At 42.1% G+C, this 23,592-nt stretch overlaps 2 protein-coding genes across 5 annotated transcripts; one reads left to right on the top strand and one right to left on the bottom strand.

Annotated features, from left to right (window-relative positions):
- The first annotated feature begins 436 nt into the window (after positions 1-436).
- LOC310898066 (glutathione S-transferase) lies at positions 437-12,048 on the top strand. 2 transcript variants are annotated; one of them, XM_083832442.1, is made up of 7 exons: positions 437-593; positions 3,358-3,463; positions 4,324-4,375; positions 4,637-4,769; positions 6,163-6,304; positions 9,043-9,174; positions 10,023-12,048. In XM_083832442.1, exons 2-7 carry the CDS (start codon positions 3,377-3,379, stop codon positions 10,143-10,145), a joined length of 669 nt encoding a protein of 222 aa, XP_083688568.1. In that variant the 5' UTR covers positions 437-593; positions 3,358-3,376; the 3' UTR covers positions 10,146-12,048. The 2 variants fall into 2 exon arrangements, with proteins under 2 accessions (XP_083688568.1, XP_083688569.1); XM_083832443.1 differs by having other exon boundaries at positions 463-602.
- Positions 12,049-13,087: 1,039 nt separating this feature from the next.
- TMEM14A (transmembrane protein 14A) lies at positions 13,088-23,369 on the bottom strand. 3 transcript variants are annotated; one of them, XM_083832446.1, is made up of 6 exons: positions 23,127-23,330; positions 22,688-22,807; positions 21,165-21,250; positions 18,299-18,400; positions 14,695-14,782; positions 13,088-13,699 (listed from the first exon to the last, which is right to left on the bottom strand). In XM_083832446.1, exons 3-6 carry the CDS (start codon positions 21,238-21,240, stop codon positions 13,660-13,662), a joined length of 306 nt encoding a protein of 101 aa, XP_083688572.1. In that variant the 5' UTR covers positions 21,241-21,250; positions 22,688-22,807; positions 23,127-23,330; the 3' UTR covers positions 13,088-13,659. The 3 variants fall into 3 exon arrangements, with proteins under 3 accessions (XP_083688572.1, XP_083688573.1, XP_083688571.1); XM_083832447.1 differs by lacking the exon at positions 22,688-22,807 and having other exon boundaries at positions 23,127-23,369; XM_083832445.1 differs by lacking the exon at positions 23,127-23,330 and having other exon boundaries at positions 22,688-22,843.
- Between the last annotated feature and the right edge of the window lie 223 nt (positions 23,370-23,592).

Genomic DNA, 23,592 nt, shown 5'->3' with positions numbered 1-23,592 from the left:
AACTGTTATCAATGGAGGAAGGAGGGCTCTGGCTGGTGTCAGAATCATAGAATCATAAAGGCTGGAAAAGACCTCCAATATCTGGTCCAACCATCCCCCTTCCACCACTAAACCATATCCCTACGCTATCAGGACCTTGACATGTAGAACTCTGTGTTGACTGATGTTAATTTATATTAAACTCAGTTACGAGTTGTGCATTGCAATCACTGAAATCCAGGCTAGCAAGAAAGTTGAATACATAACAGGCATTCCCCACATCAACCTGTTGTATGCAGCTGCCAACGCCCTAAAAGTGATTACTCTGGCACTGCTAGCCTGAGATTGGCAGCCTCCGGGCAATAAAACTCCTGCTATCTCTCACCTACTGATTTTCGACGAAAAACACCACATGCCTGGAACCACAGGTTTCCCCACAGGCATAACTGAGAGCTTCTGCTCTCTGGCAGCAGAAGCATCCCTCCCTCCTCCGGAGCCCGTCCCCTTGGCTGCAGGGGCGGAGCGGCGGGGTCTGGATCGGGCTCAGGATCGGGCTCAGGATTGGGAAAGCGATCGGGAAAGGGATCGGGACCAGTCGGCGCAGCAGAGGCTCAGTGCGTAGGGTAAGGGTGGCGGTGGGCTAGGGGGACCAGGGTGGGGGGACGTGGGCCCAGTTTGGGGTCGGATGCAGAGGCCATGGCAGGGTCGAGGGGTCTGCTGCTCGGTAGGGTGGGCAGAGAGCGTAGAGCTGAGCTGCTGTTTGCGGAGAAGTTTTTAAATCTCCAGGGGTGATTCGCCTTTTGCCTCTTGCAAGCGTCTCTTCCAGCTTAGGTGGTGGGAGGAATATTTCTCCAAGCCGAGCTTTTGGCCTGGAGCCCAGTAGAAACCCCACACTGGTAAGCAATTACAGTCTTCTGACAGCTTGCAGAGCGAGTCGGGCACAGCGTTAGGAGGCTGTGCTGTGTGGGAGCCGTGTGCGAGCAACCGGGCCTTGCGAGGAGCTGGCTGGGGGCCACATCCAGTTAGGAAGAAAGTTTAAGATCAGGCAGGTTACGAACATACTCAAAAGTTTGCATATGTGCTTTGCACTGGAAGGCCAGTGCCTGAATTGTTTGAGACAAAATAACTGTACTTAAAAAACAAACAAACCAAAAACAGCGATCGCAGTAGCAGCTGTCACTCTGGCACCTGTCTAGCTGAGGTCTGAGGAAGGTCCCATGCACTAGGACATCTCGAAGGTTTAGGATTTCTCTTCAAGTCCATTATTGTTATTCAAAAAATAATTTACCAACCTTGCTCCTGTTTTGTGACTCAGTGCTTCTCAGAGGAATGCTTGTTGCAGAGCAGTACCAGAATCACCGCAGTACTTTGCCACCATATGTAAGTGTTCAGCCTAAACCCCAAAGCTGGGTCCCTAAGCAGTGCAGTTCCTGGAAGATCTAAGCTTTTTTCTCACCTGCACAAAAGACTCAGCCCTTGGCCAGGCTCTGAAAGGAAACATGATGGGCAAGTACAGCTTATGTTGATACTAGGACTTTCTCCTACTGACATGTCCTCAGCTATTCAGCTTTTTTTTTTTTTTTTTTTTTTTGGAGTGGGGCACTGAGCTGACACTGGCAAGCAAGGCTTTGGATGTGTTTTTTACCAGCTCTTCCTCTGCTTTGAGATCAGGGAACTTTGCTCTTTCTGCTTAAGCAAGCCTGTCCTTGCAGTGCATTTCTCACATTTACTCCAAATGCTGGAGGTGGGAGTCCTTGTCCGGTGCTTCTGCAGGCTGTGAGGGGCCCAAGTGCAGCTCTTCTCTCAGATGGAGCTGAGTTGATACAATCACCTACTTCCTGAGCACTAAGGAATGAAGTATTTTTGAAGTACCAAGGTTTGAGAGCTTTTTACGTGGTGTAGTGTAACTCACATGCTTATGGGAACTAGAAATGTAGTGTAGGGCATGTAGGGAAGGTGGTTGCAATAAGGCACTTCTCTAAATGCCTTGTCTATGCACTCTGTTGCTGTTCAGGTATTAGTTAGGTATCTAGCAGCTGTAGACTGATGAAAACTAAACATAAGACATAATCAAGTCTTCATTATCAAGTACATTTTTATGTTAAAGGAGAACTTTGCTGGAAGAGACTGAGGTGTCGGGGAATGGAGGTATTGCCAGGGGTGGGTGTAAACTGAGCAGAGATTTTGAGGAGTGTATTTTGGACTGGGGCACCACAGTTTTGCAAAGCAATGGCTGTTCCTTATAGGGAGTGTTGAAGGTACCACCCAACACAAAGGACTTCAGTGGAGAAGACCAGAGGTGCAGACCCCCCACTCACAGTTATAGTGTTTGTTTGTGCATCTTCATTGACACCTTTGGTATTATGGCCAGGGTTTCCACTTTGTGGCTTAGATGGGTGCTGTAAAGTCTGTACACGAGTAATTGAACGTGCCTGGAAAGAGATGAAACCTTGGCTTAATGATTCACTCTGCTAATCAGTCTGTGATTTTGCCCTATTATTAAATCTGTTTTTATCTTTTGGGACTTATTAGTGATAAGAGTACAGTGATAACTTTGTTTTCTGCACCAGACAAGCTCCCCTCGGCTGCCAGGTTCATACTACGGCATGTGTCTGTACCTGGTGTTAGTGAGACTTTGGAAGGACAATGTTTAATCCCCATGCCATTATCTGGTGGCCTTGCTGCTGGGAGCATTGATCAGGCTTTATCTGTCCAACGGAGATCATGTTCTCACTTGTTTGGTTTCAACCTTAAGTTCTCAGAGACAGTAAGATACACATCCCTGTTTGAGTTTAACTGTTATCCATAAGATTGGAACAGGTCTTGAAGTCAGGCCATGTGCCCTATAATGGATATACTGTGATTTGGCTAATGGTCAAAACAACTAGTTAAATATGGATATTAGCAGGCCTGGTGGAATATGTATTGCTGTCATAAGCTCATGCTTGTAAAGGCACAGCAACATATGAGCCTGAAACTTCATAATGAGAGAGGTAAAAGTAAACTGCTATCTTGGGCTTGATGTTCTTGCAAAGCTATCAGTTTGACATAGTACATTTTCTAGTCTGATGTGACTTGGATGCTGTCACAAAACCCAACACCTACTGAATAGATTGTATCACTGTGACGTTATTCTGTTAGGATTCCATGTTGTTCCATGCTGCATGTTCTCCTGGTAACGTGTCCTAATGTTTTTTTACCTCCACTAAATCCACAGGAACCTTGGTTGCATCAAGCCTAAATATCTAGGTCTTGATTGCCCTTCTAGTTTCACATTCATCCAACTGTATTTAGTCATTTGGAATGGATCATTTTATATACAAATAAAAATAATAATAAAAAAGTAAACCATTTAATATATCTTCTTGAATTTGTCAGAAAGAACAACTCTGAAGTCATGGCGGGGAAACCTAAGCTGCACTATACCTGTGGAAGGGGGAAAATGGAGTCAATCCGATGGCTGTTAGCAGCAGCTGGGGTTGAGGTTTGTACCCTTTTTCAACATTCATTATTTTAATAAAGTGATCCGATTAATCTGTGATTAAAATACGGATTCTGTTTTGGAAAGATTTTCAAATTACATCTATGCCTAGAGATATGCAGAACATCACTTTGTGATGCAGAATGCTTAGATTCAGTGACATACTCTTGTACTGTATTTAAGATATTCTTTGATTTTAATATACAAAAAGAATAATTTATTCCTTTTTGATACTTTATGCCGAGAAGATCTTAAATCACTGCTACAGTCCAGAACTGTTTATAAATTTTTCTGAATGCAAATTCTGAACTCCCCATGTCTTATGATTGGTCTTCACTGAAGGATCATGCATACCACATGAAGAACTTCACAATCTCCAAACAAAGTGGTTTTCTTTTGTTGGTCAGGACCTGATGAGGATAAATCAGCAAAGCTGCCCTGAAGCCATTGGAGGGCTATCTTGGATTTACATCAACTGAAAGCTGTCCTAAAGCATCTTAATTTCTACACTCACTTTTTGTTTGAATGCAGTGGTTTGAAACTATTTTCTCAGAAACTTTTTATATTCCATTGGAAATAAATGGCATTTTTAATGGTGCTTATTCATTGTGAGTGTTGCTGACAGAGAAGCTGAAGATCACGAGTGCTGAGGAAACAGAGGTCTTGCCCTCATTGAATTGTCCTCTTCATTTAAAAAGTAAAAAAACAAACAAACAAACATATATAACAGCAAGGGGAAAGAGAGGGGTAACTACTGTATATCAGAGGCATAACTTGTTAAAAATTTCAGAGTCCAGCTACCAGACTCCCTGCCGCTTTCCCATTGTCTTTGGAGTTACACGTTTTCTGTCTTTGCTTTTCAGTTTGAGGAACAATTCATAGAAACAAATGAGCACCTAGAAAAACTACGCAATGGTGAGTCTGTAAACAGTCCCCTAAACATAAGCTCAGACCAGTATAACAAAAGGAGTACTTCTGAGTTTGTTAGCCTGAGGGGAGAATTCTGTAAGATCTCCAATACGATGTGACCTGTAACGAGGTTTGAGAGACCTGGTTGCATTGCAGAAGCTTTAGATCACTCAGCATTAGAAATGTCTTGGTATGCTACAGATAATCTTTCTGAGAATTAACGTAGTACTACAGCAGCATGAGAAGTTTGCTTCTTTTTTTCTCCAGGTGGATCCCTGCTGTTCCAGCAAGTGCCCCTGGTGGAGATCGATGGGATGAAGATGGTGCAGACCAGGGCCATCCTCAACTACATAGCGGGGAAATACAACCTCTATGGGAAGGACCTGAAGGAGAGAGCCTGGTATGGTAACAGTACACACCATCTTCACTAATACTTTTCCACTCTTTTTAACATACATGAAAAACGTATTGCTTTGAAATGTCTGCATGTAGACATGCAAATAATCTGCTAGCACTTAGTCCCTTCAGATCCAGCGGCTGGGTAAGCAGACTTTATGACTGAGAAATGATTGTTTGTTGTCAACATAATGAGAAAGTTATGGCTGCTTTCAGACTCCTTTGAACTCACAGAGCAGAAGTGGTTTAAGTTGCTGGGCAACTGGAGGACCTTGAGGCAATTGTAATGGCTAAGGTTGCTTTTTTTTTTTTTTTTTTAAGCTGGAAAGCAGTAGGGAAAACTACAGCTGCCTGGAGAAACTGAAGTGCTTTAAAAATAAAATAAAGAAATGCTCAGTGACTTAATGTCCCTGAAAGTTGAACCCATTGTTTCATAATATTACTTTACCATGTAAACCGTGGATACTTTCTGTTGTCAAAAGAACTAATGAAAAACTAAAAGTCATCACTCTTAAATAAATAAATCATGGAGAATAAAGTCCTTAACCTAATTAACTGCCACTGACTGTAAAGGGTTTATTTGGTGAAAATGGAGAGACAGCTCCAGAGACTGTGGGGGTTATTATGAACAGTAATATCTCATCTGGAGTACTGTGTTCAGCTCTGGAGCCCCCAGCATAAGAAAGACATGGATCTATTAGAGGTGGTCTGGAGGAGGGCCACGAGGATGATCAGAGGGCTGGATAAGGGGTAATAGCTTTAAAGTAAAAGATGGTAGGTTTAGATTAGATATAAGGAAGAAAACAGTTCTCCATGCGGGTGGTGAGGCACTGGCACAGGTTGCCCAGAGAAGCTGTGGATGCCCCATCCCTGGAGGTGTTCAAGGCCAGGCTGGATGGGGCTTTGGGCAACCTGGTCTGGTGGGAGGTGTCCCTGCCCATGGCAGGGGGGTTGGAACTGCGTGGTCTTTAAGGTCCCTCCCGACCCAAACCATTCTGTGATTCTAACTGGCAATTGGCAGCCATTTGTTGTCTGGATCCTTTTCTGATTAGACCTCAAAATTATTTTTTCCTGTAGAGTGGTTTGCGTATGTATTCTTTTCTCCCACAGCATAGATAAATAGGATATCAGTGAAAAACAACGTGAACTCCACTTTACATCACTTTTACTGTAGTTTATACTGTGTTGCGGACACTGTAAGTCTGTTTATAAAGATCTGTACTTTGGAAGAAAGAAACCTGAGTTGGAATCAAAATGGAAGAACAAGAAAATGAACCAGCATCTTACGCTGAATTCACTAATAAGCATAATACTCAGTGATCCATTCAGCATTGTATTTCAGAAAAGTAACCAACATGGAATGTTCAGATGATCAATGCTAAATTAAAATGTTTCAGGATTGATATGTATGTGGAAGGAACAACAGACCTGATGGGAATGATCATGCAGCTCCCTTTGCAGTCAGCCGAGATGAGAGAAAAGAATCTTGCCTTAATCATTGAACGAGCTAAGACCAGATACTTTCCTGTTTATGAAAAGGTAAGAGATGAATCAGCAGGAGTCCACAAAGCAGCCTCCCCATATGCTCTGAAGGCAGGTTGTGGCACACCACCTGGGGCTGTGTGATGGAAATAGCATTCAGAGATGGGAAAAGAGGGCCACGAAGTAATACTGGGCTGATCTCAATACTGAGCATCTTTGCTGTCCTTAAGACTCCTCAGAGGGCAAATTCTACTTGTTATAAGGGAGGAGTGGACCTAAATTATTTACACCTAGCTTAGTAACTGGTAGCTTCCAGCATTTTGCACAAATGCCCCATTTAAATACCTGCACCAGCCTTCAGAAATTACTGCCTGAAAGTGTACAAGCTCTTGCTGTTCAAAGTTAAATCTGACTGTGCATTATAATTAACGACCCAATTCTGTGATCTTTCTCAAACCCATTGCTTTAATAGAATTCACCTAAAGATTATCATTGTCCTTTCCTGAATCGCTTTTAGGGCATCCTTAGGCGTGCAACAAATAGGCTCTGCAAACAGGACGCATCTAGCTTAAAAGCATTAAAGCAATTATCTACTGGCTAGCACACACTAAGGAGATGGCCTCTAATGAGCTACGAGGTAAAGCATCAGTATGTTTACTGCACTCATGAAGCACATGAAGAGCCCCCTTGGCTAGGCAAGAGCTGGTCAGGAGGGGAAGAATTCTCCACTGCTGCCGGGAACATAGCCTTGGTGTTGCCATTTCCTACCAACTTGCTGTTCGTTTTGTTGTTTTGTTTTTCCCTTCAGAATCTTTTATTTTTGTCTGTGTGTTTATTAACATTTAACCTTTTTGAATTCACACGCAATGATTCCCGTCTCACTTTCCTGCTCCTGTTTGCACCCTGTACGACTGTGCTGTGCAGACTTTCTCACAGCCCTTTCTCGCAGTGTAGCAGTTTCCTCCAAGTCCGTGCCAAGGGTACACAGCTGCATTGGCTCAGAGCTGGGGTGGGTGCCTGGCTCAATCCCTCATTCCCTAGGAGGAATATGGGGAGAGGCTATAGAGGAGATCAGGGACAGATGGGGGTTTCAAGAGCAAATTCATCACGGGATCTGCTCCTGAGAGCTAGCTCGGGGAAATCAGAATTATTTCGGAGGGTTGTTTATACAACTTTCTGAAACACAGAAAAACGCAATTTTTCTAATGTCTTTGCTCCTGCATGAAAACATCTGGCACCTATTTGGGAAATTTCTAATTTGTGTCACATGGGACAAACCACACTGTCTGTTACTTCATGTACTATTAAAAACAAACAAACAAAAGAACAGGACTTGGAGCAGTTCTGTGTGCATCTTTATCAGAGCCTTAGGTTGTGCATGCAAAACCCACAGAGGCTGCCCTGTGATGTGACTGCACATCAACTACATAAGCCAGTGCTCCTGTAATCACAGAGATCCATTGCCATACCTGTGGAGTGCTGTGCTGGGAGAGGCTGATCGCACACAGCAATCTTTCAAAGATTTGAGGACTGATAACATAAAGAAAAATTATTAAAAAAAAAAAAGGCAAAATGAGATAACATTATTCTCCAAACCTGTGTCCAGTTGCCACAGGCAACTGTTATGGTATATCGAGTGTGTTTGCTTAGTGGGGGAAAGTCTTTAAAATAATCCTTATTCACTGACGTTAGACACAGCTAGGCTTTGCATGATTTTTAACCTAGCTAATTTCACCAGAATGATTAATAATTTTCCTTCTGTACCGGTTGCTTAAGTAGCACATTGATTCGTTGGTTTGGCAGGCTTTGCAGTCCATCCATTACACAGTCCTGACAGTAAGACCTCTGTAGCTAAGAGCAGTGAAGGAATTGGCTCTGGGGGCACAGGCTGACGTCCTAGCCTCAGTGCATGCTCCCTAATGGAGTGTAGCATCAGCGCAGCGTAGGCACAGATGCCTTTTCTTCTGCTTCGAGGGTGGTGGTCTTCAAGAGGAGGGTAAGCTGGAGAGCTGGTAACTGCTTTGAACCCGTGCAGCAACATTCGCTGCAAATTGTGTGTTACAGCTGCTAGTAGCTTTGGAGGGCTGTGGTTCTGGCATCAGCAGGCTGCCACGAGAGAATCTTTCAGTACAGGATGAAGGGTGCAAAGGCTGCGTTCCTTCGCTCCTGACCTACTTCAGACTGTAAGCAGAAGTCTCACATTTGGCTGGAAACAACCAGGCAACTCCTCCACCCCACAGGCATTCATAGTTTTTTCTAAGATTTTGAACTGGGGCATTCACTGGTTTTGAAAATAGCTCATTGTTAGGGTGTAGCAGCAGCAGTTCAGGCTGTGCTGCCAAATCTGAGGCTCTGGAGATTTCCCTGGTTGGTTGCTAAATATTCTGCTGCTTCCTGCGGGGACAGTTCAAGCATCTGGAAATTTAGGTGCTGTTTCTTCTTCTTCTTCTTCTTCTTCTTTTTTTTTTAATCAAAGTACACTACAGGTAAGCTGTCCTAACTACCTCTTCCAATTACTCCAGTCCTGCTTCTCTTCTATGATTTAAGTCTTTCTTGTGGGACAGCGACCTGGGGTGATAGGTTAGAGTGAGTGATAGGCCCCTACACACTGAAACATGAGTTCTGGTTCATTTTTTTTTTGTCACGAGAATACCTACTACTGTCTCTCTTCATAGGTTCTTGTATGGATTGGCTGTGCTGTGTATTTTTGTAGAAATCTGTCTGTAATAAAACATCTAGCAAAAATTATTGCATATTTTTATTTTTATTTTATATTATTTGTTCATGTTTTGTAGGCCTTAAAAGACCATGGTCATGATTATCTTGTTGGCAACAAATTTAGCTGGGCGGACATCCAACTGCTGGAAGCCATTCTAATGGTAGAAGAATGTAAGCCAGACATACTGTCTGCATTCCCTCAGCTACAGGTTAGTGATATCTGATCTCAACACAGAACATAACAAGCAAATTTCACAGCCCAGGTTTGAAAGCTAATTGATGTTTAAATCTTTTGAAGCATTGTGCTATGTTACTGGCAGCTCTCTGATCTACCACTGACTGTAACAAGCTGAACCCACACACAGTGTTGCCCCCAGAGCTGCTGGGGGCTCACCTTTCTCCAGCTCTGCTGCCTCCAGTTGTTCTTAGCTGGGAGGAATTCACTTACCATAAGATCATAGAACCATTAAGGTGGAAAAGACCTCTAAAATCATCTAGTCCAACATTTAACCTAGTACTAAAGTCCACCACTAAACCATGCTACTAAGTTCTGCATCTACATGTCTCTTGAAAACCTCCGGGGATGGTGACTCAATCACTTCCCTGGGCAGCTTATTCTAACACCACACAACGCTTTCAGTAAAGAAAATCCTCCTAATATCCAACCTAATATCCTACCGACTCTTAACAATTCAGGCCTGTCACTGCTACTTCCTGGTCTTCAAGCACAGCAGTGAGCATCAGGAGGGGAGGTCCATGGCTTATGTCTGCAGTTCCTGTCCTTCTGCTTTTGCTAGCAAAGTTACATTTGGAAGAAATCATATACAGTTACAGAATCTGTTAAGTTTCTTCTTTCTTGTCTTTTGTGGTGTTTAATATAAATTATATCTATATATATAATTGAAAATGCAGAGTGTTGAGCAGGCTATAAATAGCTACTAAATTTCTCTGCTCAACAGGCATGTCTGAGAAGTAAAAAATCCAAGTCAACTGATTTTTAAGCTATAAAGGATTATAATATCCTTGCTCTCACTGGCTTTCTTGTTTCTTGTTACAGGCTTTTAAAGGAAGAATAAGCAACATTCCAACAATCAAAAAATTCTTGCAGCCTGGCAGCCAGAGGAAGCCACCAGCAGATGACAAGTACATTGCTAATGTGAGGAAAATATTCAATATCTAATCATGTGGCTGCTGAAGATAACATAACCGTAGCATATTACCTGAGCTGTGCCTTATAAGTGTAAACTGTGTAGACATATTCTGTGGCTGTAGTATTAATCTTTGAAAGAGAAGACGGTTTAGATTGGGATAAAAGGCTGTAGGACCTGTTGATTTCACAAGGTTGCATTTTATTACCACAATTTTTTACTACAACCAGCTACATGAAGTAAAATATGCTAATACTCTGTGTTTGCTTAATTGCAGTATTTCCAAAATTCAACGTACCCCTGCTCTATATAATCGCTGTCTGTACTTTCAGAGCTACAGTTTAAAAACTATATAAATAATATAAATTAGAACTCGTGACTAATGGGTGAGTGCAAGAAACTATTTTAATCCTCACATGAATCTCTTAGAAGAGATTTTGTTCACTGAAAGATCAAAGTACATGTGTCTAATTAGTCTGATGTGGTTTTCATCTGTGCTACTTACGCCCTTGCTCCTCCTCTTGTTGCTTGGCTGGATGGCCACAGCGAGGAAAATGCTGCTTGACTTCGGTAAGATTTCACTTTCCCCAGTTACTTCTCAAGTACCTGTAAAGAGAACTGCACTGGCTGCTTTCCTGTTCTGTAAAAGAGTTTGTGAATGCTTTAAGCACTGTTGAGATAAAACTTGTTTCAGATTCTTTACCCTAATTTCATAGGAACCATCACTGTCACAAATAGTGCCATAAACTATTCCTTCCATTTGTTTTTATTTTTTTCTCAGTAGGACTCAGACTGGTGAGGCAGAGAAACCGGCGTAGAGACAGTGTTAGCCCAGCAAAGTTACCTCCTTTTCTGACTTGTGTAGGAGCCACACAATGTACCTCAGGTACAAACCTGGAACAACCCCCTCACCTAGTCACTGCCCACATTAGCTCCTAGCATTTTTACATTAAAACCACCTGCTAGCTGGCAGCAGCAGTTTGAACTGCTGCACCTCTGTTCCAAAGCAATGCAATAGTTACTGAACCACTGCAGGGTCTGACACAGGGCATCACCTCTGCATTCTGTGAGTGCTTGTGGTGGTGTACCCTCCCCAGCTGCCTGCTTGAGCAGAGCATCTGGCCTAAGCAGATGACAAGTGGCAGTCCTGATGGATGTCTGGTCATGATGGCTGTGTCCTGGATTCAGGAGAGGCAGAAGACAAATAGCCAAGGGCTAATTTGAGCAACGCATCCCCCTCCCAACCACAGTGCTGGCCAAATTAAGAAGGAAGTCCAAGTCAAGCTCAATTTGGAACAAACTAACACCTGGATGCAAATATGACCAAGAGTCAATCATCTCACCCCATAAACAGTGAGCAATCCGAGAGCCTTTTGACCTCTCCTGGCACAGCAGGGACATCTCCAAGGGTTACTTCTGCAGCTTAAGAGAAGACCCTTATTGCTACAGATAGGTTGGTAAGCAGATTGGGAAAGTAACAGCATGCTAACGCGCTGTAGTGTTGCTTTGTGATCAAACTTTACACTGGCTAAGTAGCATAAAGGGTTTGTGTAATGCATATAAACCTTTAGACATAAACTGTTGACCAAGTCTGGGGCCAGGAGTGGATTCAGCCACACCTCTCTAGGCTCCTTTCCTCTTCAGCTCACGGAGTTTAGAAAGCAAGGGGGCCCACTCTGAACTTCCAGACTCAACGGGATGATCTCCTTGATGTAACGTCGCCTAACCCAGCTCCTCATGTAGTCTCTATGTAGTGTATAATGTCTTTCGTTTAGTGTCTTTGAGTAGTATATAGTGTCTTTTAAAGTGTGCAACTAAGTGTATCGTCCAATTATAATCAGGTGTACCTTGCCATCACTGAATCTTTAAGTCGCATAAGCTTTGTTAAATCATTACTTTATATCAATAAATCATATCGCTACTTCTCTCTTCCAAGTGAAGTGCACATCATTTCTGCCTGCGACGATGCTCAATCCCCTACGGACACAAATCCTCTAGGGATACAGTACACTTGCTGAGATCACTACTTACTTGGGCTGCACAGAAATTTAGGCAAAAGCTTCTGGATTACAGTTGGGTTTGGAGTCTAGCCCTTGTCCCCACGGGGTAATTCTGAGGATGTGTAAACGGCTCAACTCTGGAGATGCTGAAAAATATAAAATCCTATTACATTCAGGATCTGAACTAGCAGGCAACTGCAGGATGGTGTCCACATTTCAGCGCTAGGTTGCCTAAACTATTTCGTAGAGCTTAATCTAAGGTGGGACCCTCTGTATCTACAGTACAAATATCCAAATCAGCATTGGTCACCGAAGCTTGTAATTACAGTACACGGCAGTCCAATTCCCCCAGCCTGTCTTAAAGTTCTAATTCAGGATTAAAAAACCGCATCTTTCCTGTCCGGCTGTCATTGCACGTACCAAGGTCCCAAACTGAAATCCGTAATACACCAGCTCAATCACCTATAAACCTGGCAACACCTAGAGGTGACTGGTACCAGCATTTGTTAGCAGAAGATTCAGAGGTGGGGGCCAAGGCTGGTGGTTAGTTTGTTGATATATTTTTAATATTTTTTGGTCAGATATTCCTTAGACATTTGAGCTGCTCACACCTTGTTCCCACCTAGGCCCCTGCCAAGATCAACAAGCTTGGTGTTCTGCTGGATTTGTGCAGCATTAAGATGTGATGTATGTGCTTAGAGATACGTGGCCTTTTTAATATTATAGTAATGTTTATAATATATACTCATTTTTATATAAGTATAAATACTTATATATAAGTATATATACTTATTTTTATATAAGTATATATATATTTGTAATGTTATAATAATAGGGAGATGAAACCACGTCCCTTAGTGCCACAGTGGCACGTGGTACAGTACATATTTTAAACTGGCAGTGAGTACACAGCAGCTCACCAGACTTCCACCGACAAACTGGCTCACCAGCCTGCCTAAGAAACTGAGAGAAGCTTTGAACTTTTTATGTTTTATTTGAACACTGATAAAAATTTTTACACTTAGAATTAGTGGAAGAAGATACACGTGTTTGAAAGGAATGTGGGTTTTCTACTGTTAGACAGTACAGGCACACATCTTTATTGATTAGTAACTGACAATACGATTAGGATGGATTACTTAATTACAGAAGTTACAAAATCACGGTTCAGAACACTCAATCTTTTTAGCATAACGATATATTTATGTGTATGTTCTCTCAGAGATACAGTGCAAGCCTAACATAATTTCCTGGGGTGCTCAGCACCTCTGAAAGCTATCAAACTTACAGGTAAAGATTCCTTGAGTTAACAGATTGTTTAAATGGAAGATCAAAACACATCATCAGCAAAACACTTGTTTTAGTTTTTTAAAAAACTTGCAAAATACCAGCAAGTGCCAATAATTAAATTACAGGTACAGATTTACAGAAAAGATAAAAGCAAAATAAGATTTGTGTTCAAACTTGTCTTTCAAGTACGGAGAGCCTGCCTCTTTGTTAGGTGGGTGTGACAGTCATACTTCGATTCTCAAGTTGCTCAATTCTCCTACATCAGCATAAAAACAAGCCTCAGAATCATCAAAAGGCTGTAAAAGAAAGCACGACAAAGCCTGTAAGTATGGCTGTGCATAAACAATGAAAGTCATCATAAAATAAGAGCACATTTATAAATACCTGACACTAGAGCCTCTAGTCAGCAATCTTTCAAAATGTCTCAATCTACAGCTCAGTGTCCACTGAAACACTCTGCCTAGGCTTGAAAAGAGATCCACAACAGAAAATAATATTTTCCAGTTTAAGTCCCGATTCAAAACTTTTGCATCTTGACAATTTGCATCTGAGTTTTTCCTCCCTGTATGCATTGCAAATAAAACAATTAATGGAGTTACATTAAGTCTGGGGACAATGAAGCGACAGTTATTCTTCCTTCAAAAAATAGTTTGTGATTTAGAGTTGAAAAAAATTTACATTATTCACCCATAGGGAAAAAAAATGTTTCAACTTACTCCATAATTTAATTCCAAAACATTAAATACAGAAAATTTAGTTTTTCAGAATGCCAAAAAATAAAAAGCAGCAGTAGAGAAATCAGGATGGTTAGAAACATAATTTGCAGTAACACTGACCAAAGTTCTTAGGGCAGCTAAAAAAAAAATCCCAGTTTTAGCAGGTGCTGAGCTTCCAGTACTTCTGAATGCAGTACTTCGACACCAAAGTGGATTTTTTTTTTTTAAGCTGTTAAGATGTTGTATGACATTTGATGTCTGGCTTTACGCATGTCTATTTGGAAACACTGAGGCTTATCTCAGGTTCTTTGAAAAGCCTTATTGATACGCATTAATATTTAATTGCAGACATCTCCTTTCTCTGCTGAGAAAGTCCGTATCTGATGTATCTGCCTCGTGAGATGAAAGAGCTGTTCACTGGAAACAGGAGTGTGACCTCCAAACTAATTCCACTTAGTTTTCACAGTTTCTGGACAACAGTAACTTCCACTGACACTGGCTTGAACTGGACGTTGGGTGAAAACTGTTTGAAAATCAGTGTAATCTTTACATTAAGATCCTCAATAGATGTTTACCTCAGGCATGCTACTAGTCCGGCTGGCATTAATTTCTTGGACCTCTTGAACCTCATTCCCATGATAATGGTCAAAAGAAAAGCTGAAACTGTAAAAGACAAGTCAGTATATTTACGTTCTCACTTTTCCCAGTGAACTATTCAGGAACATGGAGATTTATCAAAGGTCACTGTTATGTTTTGATATGAAGTGCAGTTTAATAAAATAGTAGGTCAGAGAAATAAGTCTATAAAATTCACTAGCAGGACTTCCTTCAGCTGCACATAGTGTTTCCAGGTGCAGCAGAATGCTAAATCCTCTGCAGATACTAAGCAAGTCTGTCAGACAGTTAAGTGTATCCCTCCATATCTACATTCGTGGGGATACCAACAAAGTAGGAAGAATCCTCACCATAACACTAACATTTATGCTGAGTTACAGGTACAGTGTCTCATAAAACCCACCACCCTAGACCAACACAGCTGTTTTTCTTACTAGCTGTTCAAGCAGCTAGAGCATTCAACTTTATCTAATTTCTTTTTAGAATGCTAGCTCTTATTTGCTAAGCCTTAAAAACTAGATTTGAAGGTTTGCTTCTTATTTTTGCTACAGATTATGGGTATCAACATCTCCTTTGCCACATGGAAGCCTTTCTCTTGTCCTTCTCAGTGACAAGAGGTGGGCAGCCCAAGAGGGCATCGGATGCAGTGTTAGCAGCAGAGGAATGAGCTGCCCAGGGAAGTGGTTGAGTCACCATCCCTGGAGGTCTTTAAAAGATGTTTAGATGTAGAACTTAGTGATATGGTTTAGTGGAGGTCTTGTTAGTGTTAGGTCAGAGGTTGGACTGGATGATCTTGGAGGTCTCTTCCAACCTAGATGATTCTGTGATTCTGTGAACAAACATCATGAAAGGAATTTTATCTTCCTGGAGCTCTTCTGCCTAAAAACAGAGGTAGCAATGAACTGCAACTGGGCGTGGGGATTTCAAATTGAGTTAATGACTGCAGAGTGCTACATAAATGAGAAGACTAATAAGAATACATAAAACTGCAAAGATAGCTAGCTTAGTTAAAGAACTGTCACCTGAAATGCTTCCTAGAAGTGGGCAGAGAGGCAGCACAGGCAGCTATGTTTTATCACTTTTGCAGCTGAAGTAATGACAGCTGTATAAATCTCTTCCATTTTTATGGAGCAGTTAAACCATCTTGCTAACTCTCTTCCAGCTCCACTATCTCCTGTGAACAGAGTTGTGCTCACAGTAGCCAAGAATCAGTTTTAAACTCATTCCAACGTTATACGACAAGCTCTGCCAGCTACACACATCTTAGAAAACTCTACCAGCTAAGCACGTGCGCTCACTAAGGGCACCCTGCACCATTATCCCTTTCTCTTATTTTCTGGTCCCATAGTCTTGATCCTCTCAGGAACGTCTGGAGAGTAGACTGTTCCACAGCGTGTCTCATCTAGAGCCCTGAGTATATTTACAGTTAATTAGAAGCTACAAAGCATGTCTAGCCTGTAATGTTCTTTCTTCCAGTTACTAATATTCAGCTTTTCAAACGTGCCAGTGATTTTTTAAGAGGTTAATCTTTTAGACATGATTTTCAAAAGTGCCAGACATTCACTATTTCAGCTGAAATCAAAGAAATTCAATAGATAAAGCCAAATTCAACTCAGTAACTCAGACTCAGAAATTCAATATATCAGATGCAACAAGTTGCATTCTCACTAGCAGTAACTGTTGCATACTGCAGTCCCAATTTCTACACCTACTGCAATCACATAAACTTTCACTGAAGTATTCAAGAAAGCACAGACTTCATTTCACAGGAGTGGAAAAATACTTGAAAAAAATATTTATAAAACAACTAAAGAAATTTGCTTCCAGTCTGTATGCCACATACTCTTTGCATGTAGGACAAGTCACAAGAACCCTACTGTCAAGGTCTTGTACTAAAATACTACTTACATTATTGTAGGAGACTCTTGAGTAGGTGAAAGGTATTGTGGATAACTGTAATTTTTCAGGGAGATATTTTTTTAAATGTCCTTATCTTTTAAAGGTTTGGGTACTAGTTTCATTCTACGCTGCAATTCAATTTACCCTACTGGTTGCTGTGTTCAGAGTGGTCAATTTCTTCCACGCATTTAATTTCCCTCTTGCATTTGTGCTCTAGTTGCTTTGGGCACTTCAGGAGGTTAAGTGTAAGTGAAAACACTCTGATTTTCTTTTAACAGTCTCTGTTCTTTTTACTCTACGCATTAAGAACTTTCTAGTGCAGATGTAGTAAACTCTATCTAATCTGCATTGCTATAATGCCTATTAAATGAGTACTACATATTTCTCCAGTTGAAAGTCCTCCCGTGCCTACGATTACACGAACTGCTTGCCACTGACAATATTTTAATATTATCTGATGTTCATGAGCAGGTTAGTAGAAATTTTATATTAGTCCTTTCAAAATCAGGGAACTGGGAAACAAGCAACATTTAGTAAATTCTGTTTTCTCTTCCACTAATTCTGTATCCAAATTAACGTTTCATTGACCCATGTAAGTACAATACTGGATGATGCTTAAAAGCATGTCACAATGAACGATTACAAATTTATGTAGACTTAAGGTTGTGTCTTCACTGCAAAAAAGATTTACACGTTTTTTAACTGTGGGATAAGTAACATGTGCAAGATCACGACTGCAAAACGAGAATATCCGATTTTAGGACACTGAGGAGAAGATCAGGTATGCTACGACCACCTTTGCTAAAAACCCAGTTGGTGTGAATGCACTTTGCTAGTAATGCTATTCAACTTTGTTTTAAAATGAAAGTTGTTATAGCAATGGTTGGTTTAAAGCATAAAGCCAGCAGAAACACTCTACTGTAAGTTCTAACTACGGTCAGAAAAAGTGATTGTGGGTTCACACAATCCGGCTTAAATGTATCTTAACTGTATTTTTGCATGGGAAACCACAGCCTAAGCCATCAGTACTAAACCCATGAGTGACACAAGCTCCCAATAATTCCTATTGCAAATTGGTTATGTGAGGTGAATGCCATACCCCTTAGAGACTGCAGTTCCTTGCCTCCACGTGGGTTTCACGGCAAGCTTGCTAGGATGGCAATTACTGCATGGCTTGTACCCTGTCTTTCTTGGCAGTGAAGAAAAAAGCCATGTCATCTCCTTGTTTGAGAGCTGAGGAAATGCTGCATCATGCAAGACCGGATCCTGCACCACCTTTACTTCTCAAAACAAATTCTAATCTGTATCTCTAACGAGATAATAATAATGAGATAATAACACAGGTATCTCTAATGAGACATCTCTTTCACGTTTCCCAGCTGGATTTCACAATATGTACAGTGTTACGTAACCATCTAATAAAAGGAGGCGCTGCCAGGTGGTAGCGCACACCTGTTGGTTTTGTGTGAATGACCTGCCGTATCTTGCAAACAGTTCCATATCTAAGCTCTTGAATTCTGCAAGCTAAGCTGAAGTGTCTAACTCTATTTAAAAATTAACATTTAAACTCAAGCATGGTAAGCATGATCACAGCTCTCAAAGAGACTTTTACAGGCACGTCAGTGAACTCCTTTTTTTTTTTTTTTACTGTAGTAAAACACTTACACAATGATATCTTCACATTTTTCGGATCACGTGTCACACAGTAAGCTCCATAACCAGCCACAGAGCCAAAGGTAAGACCAGCAGCTAAGGAGATTTTACTACCTGCAAGAAAACATTCAAATGTTATTTCTCAACACAATGTCTTGAAGCTCAGTCTGTACACAGTAACTCTCTACACAGCATTATCCAAATATTTTAAAAACAGAGTTGCTTCTGCCACTGTGCAGCCAACTCAACTCACCCTGTGCAAATAGAGAGGCAATTTTTATGTAACCCTTCTTACTCATTCTCTTGCATAGCATTACTGCCAAAGTCTTCTCACCTAGAGGGAGATGATGAGGATCTAGCAATACGTGTAATTTGGGAAGAATAATCTTTGAAGCACAAATCTGAACTAGGATATTTTTTCTACCACACATACCTTCAGAAGCATTTTTGTAATCTCTCTGAGCTATCTGGTGATTTTTACTATATCTTAGAGCACTTCAGAGTCTCTGAAAAATTATAGAAAACTCATAATATGTCAATATATATAAATGGTAAATTGAACACCTCATTTAGTCACAAACCTTTCAGTCAGACATCAGTCCTGGACAAAAAAATAGTATCACTAACATTACATCTAAGTAATAAAGAACTAAATATATATATATATAAAAAACAATGAGATGGCAATGAAGAAGAAAATATAGCTTTTTAAATTAACTTGACATTTTCTTACAGTGCCATTATAAAACTGGTTCATGAAGTTTAGAGTTTCAGTAATATACTTTGGTTTCCGAATAGGCATTTTACGTGGTACCACATGATAAAAGTGTAGAATCAGTACAGCTGGCAATATCTTGATTAATCTGATCCCAAAATGATTATAAAGGAAGAATCCAGAACCCCAGATGTTATATACCTCCCAGTCCTGTTATATTGAATATTATTAATCAAGAATCTACGAGAAAATAGAAATCATTACCAAGAAAAAAATCATATTTGCCACAAGGACTGACCAACTAGTAAAAAGAGAATAGAACAAGTGAATGGGACAGTCAGTGAGTGAAGATGGGAGCAAGGAAAAGGAAAAAAAAAGGAAAAAGGAAAAAAAGGAAAAAAGGGAAAAAAGGGAAAAAAGGGAAAAAAGGGAAAAAAGGGAAAAAAGGGAAAAAAGGGAAAAAAGGGAAAAAAGGGAAAAAAAGGAAAAAAAAGGGAAAAAGGGAAAAAAGGGAAAAAAGGGAAAAAAAGGGAAAAAAAGGGAAAAAAAGGGAAAAAAAGGGAAAAAAAGGGAAAAAAAAGGGAAAAAGGGGAAAAAAAGGGAAAAAAAGGAAAAAAAGGAAAAAAAGGAAAAAAAGGAAAAAAAGGAAAAAAAGGATAAAAAGGAAAAAAAGGATAAAAAGGAAAAAAAGGATAAAAAGGAATAAAAGGAAAAAAAGGAAAAAAAGGAATAAAGGAATAAAAGGAATAAAAGGAATAAAAGGAATAAAAGGGAAAAAAGGGAAAAAAGGGAAAAAAGGGAAAAAAGGGAAAAAAGGGAAAAAAGGGAAAAAAGGGAAAAAAGGGAAAAAAGGGAAAAAAGGGAAAAAAGGAATAAAAGGAATAAAAGGAATAAAAGGAATAAAAGGAATAAAAGGGAAAAACGGGAAAAACGGGAAAAAAGGAATAAAAGGAATAAAAGGAATAAAAGGAATAAAAGGAATAAAAGGAATAAAGGGAATAAAGGGAATAAAGGGAATAAAGGGAATAAAGGGAATAAAGGGAATAAAGGGAAAAAAGGGAAAAAAGGGAAAAAAGGGAAAAAAGGGAAAAAAGGGATAAAAGGGATAAAAGGGATAAAAGGGATAAAAGGGATAAAAGGAATAAAAGGAATAAAAGGAATAAAAGGAATAAAAGGAATAAAAGGAATAAAAGGAATAAAAGGAATAAAAGGAATAAAAGGAAAAAAAGGAAAAAAAGGAAAAAAGGAAAAAAGGAAAAAAGGAAAAAAGGAAAAAAGGAAAAAAGGAAAAAAAGGAAAAAAAGGAAAAAAGGAAAAAAAGGAAAAAGGAGTTTTCAAAAAGTCAAGATATAAAACAATGTCTCTAGGACCAAAGCATGCACAAACTATGCAGGGAAACAGTGATCCTGAATCCCAAGAATCATGATGGATAACCAGCTGGATACCAGCTCCTGGTGCAATGCCACGGTGAACAAGACTGATGTGCTGCTGGGGCGTGCTCTTTGTAGGGCAGCTAACAGGCAGCGAGCCTGGAGCTCAGGCTGCCTGTCCTCAGTACCACTGCGACCTCTGCTGGGATGCTCTGCTCAGCTCAGGAAGTACGCCACTAGCTGGACCAGTTCACAGAAAGTACTATAAAATGACTTGAACACAGGAAATGTGTACATGATAATCTAAAGCCTACATATTTACCTTAGAATGAAAATTAACATTGTTAAAAATTCAAGACATAATTAACCACCAGATCAGAATAAGCAAATAAAAGGTTTTCTCCCTGGTGTGCATCTGGAAATCTCCGAATCAATCCAGGATGACTCTGAAGAAAACAAATTTTAATCAATGATAATCAACTCTGTTTAAGACAGAAATGATTAAAGGAAATGAAAACGCCCAGAATACACTGAGTGTCAAAATAACATGACAGCAGCTATTTGCCCTGAAAACAAACTCATTAGTTAGATAAACAGAAAAAAGTGACCATTTATGCTTAAGCTGACCCAAGTAAATCCCATGAGACTCTGTTAATTTATAGCATTGCAGGCTGGATTTAAGATACAGATGTGTTCACTGCAGCAAAGGTTCCATGCCTTTCACCACTTCTTTTTCACAAAGTGTGTAAGAGAGGAAACTCAGACTGCCAAATCTCAATGTACCAGTATTTACCTTTACGAGTATATCCTACAACACCTCCAACAGCCAGCAGTGCAGCATATGCAAATCCAATCCAGTCAATAGCCATGGTCCCAACCCTGGAGAAAAAACATATTGAAACTGAAGACAGACAGGTTCCTTCCTCCTAGTAAAATAATCATTATGTAAAGTGTTCTAAATAACACTACACTCTTGTAAGTTGTGTTCAATTATTGTGCTACTACTGTGTCAAAACATTCAAAGGCTGAAGGTGCGTCTGTTAGCTGTTGTGTCACCTTTTCACAAACGGATGCTCTTCTTTACAGCTCAGTATCTAGGTATAGCATGTTACTATCAGGCTGTTCCCAGACAAAACAAAACAAAACAAAACAAAACAAAACAAAAACATATGCAAGCAATAAGCTCGACACTACCCCAAGTGTCAGATTTGTTACACTTGTGCTGCATGGCTGATCTGGACATACACTGAGTGCACAGCTTACTGCTCTCTCAACCAGGATGTACGGAGTGTACTCCAAGCGGATTGTCATGGGTCCTGCAACACCAGCATGAAATAGGAAGTTTTCAGAGCCTACCCAAAGTTTCCAGACAGTTAACACAGGGCATTTGGAGGACGTTTTACATATATATATATACATGGAAGCTTTAACCTATTTCTGTCTATGCCCCTTTTGTTACACCTTTAGATTTTGACACCTGGTCTGAAGCTGGGCTTCTGTTCTCCAGAAGCACTTTTAAGTCCCTGTACCGCTGACCCCTTTTTTTCCTAAATCACAGAATCATTAAGGTTGGAAAAGCCCTCCAAGATTATCTGGTCCAACCTTCACCCTACCACCAATGTCACCCACTAAACCATGTCCCTAAGCACCAGGTCCAACCTTTCCTTGAACACCCCCAAGGGACGGTGACTCCACCACCTCCCTGGGCAACCCGTCCCAATGCCTGACTGCTCTTTCTGAGAAGAAATGTCTGCTCATTTCCAAAGTAAACCTCCCCTGGCACAGCTTGAGGCCATTCCCTCTGGTCCTATCACTTGTTATCTGTGAGAAGAGGCCGACCCCCAGCTCCCCACACCTTCCTTTCAGGCAGTTGTAGAGAGCAATAAGGTCTCCCCTGAGCCTCCTCTTCCCCAGACTAAACACCCCCAGCTCCCTCAGCCGCTCCTCACAAGACTAAAGCCACGAGGGGCAGTGGCTGGCAGGTGCTGAAGCAGCCCCACAGCCCTCACCCTGCTCCCTGCTGCTGCCTGGCCCCTGCCCTGCTCCCCAGCCTGGGGACAGGTGCCTGCAGGCGCCGGGCTCTCCAGCAGCCCTGGTGGAAGGGAGCCGTCCCACCTGGTTTGTGTTGAGCATCTCACGGGTCCTGCAGTAGTGTTAAGAAATAACTCTTTTTCACAGGTGGCACTTAAACCGACCTTCGAACTACTGAAAAACATGATGTGTCATGCACAGAACTAGCTGTACGCGTTATCCACAGGAAGGCCCCACTTTTCCCTCCCTTCTCCCACATCAATCTCAGCGCACACCTCTTCCCACCTGAGGAACCGTGGCTGGTGTTAAAACGGCAGCAGGAAAAAGCACACACTCGTCATTTCACGCCAAGCTTTTAATATCAAAACAAGCAGCTCAGAACGAGCCCCGGTCGGCTGTAACCCACTGGGGAAAGAAGACGCAGGGTTGTAGCAGGCCACGACTAAAGCCCGGCCTTCGACCCACCCCCTGCTGCCCCCTCGCTCCCCGTGCCCGCCGGTCCCCGGCCCTGCCCCGCTCCCCGCAGCGGCCCTGCCCGGCGCCGGGCCTCGGCCTCCCCAGCCCCAAGCTCCGAGCTCCCGCTGGCGGCGGCGGCTCTCCCGCGGCAGCCCCGGAGCCGCTGCGGGGAGGCGAGGAGCCGCCTGCGGGGCAGCCGCCGGCCGCAGCAGGGAGGCGGCGGAGCCCCCCTCGCCGCCCGCTCGCCCCACGGCCGCTCTCCCCGTACCTCGTCCCGCCGCCCTCCGCCCTCCCTCCGCTCCGCTCCGCCTTCCCCGCTCCCGGCGGGCGGCGTGAGGCGCTGCAGGGCCCCTCCAGCTCCCTCTTCGCTGCCCCTTCCCCGGTTTTTGCCCTTCGGCGGGGCTCAGCCCGGCCGAGGAGGAGCGAGGGAGCAGGAGGGCGCCTGCCGCCATTATGGCGGCGGGGCGGCCGTGAGGGGGGAGCGGCCTTTTGAGGGAGCTTGGCCGAAGCGGGGGGAAAAAAAAATGCGGGGACAAAGCCCGGGTGGCGGGGAGGGGAGCGGGGCTCTGCGCCCCTCAGCGGCAGCCCCCGGCTCTGCGGGGGTCGTCTGCTGCTTGGTGGAAGTCCTCGACCTGCCCTCGGGCTGCTGGGCTGCGTGGGCTCCAGTGGCAGGGGTTTAACTTGGGATTTTAAGTCTGAACCCCCCTCAGAGCCACCCTGCGGCCCAGCACCGA

The sequence above is a fragment of the Anser anser genome, assembly GCF_964211835.1.
Source record: "Anser anser genome assembly, chromosome: 3".
NCBI classification, from domain to species: domain Eukaryota; kingdom Metazoa; phylum Chordata; class Aves; order Anseriformes; family Anatidae; genus Anser; species Anser anser.
This window is presented reverse-complemented; position numbering and strand designations above follow the sequence as displayed.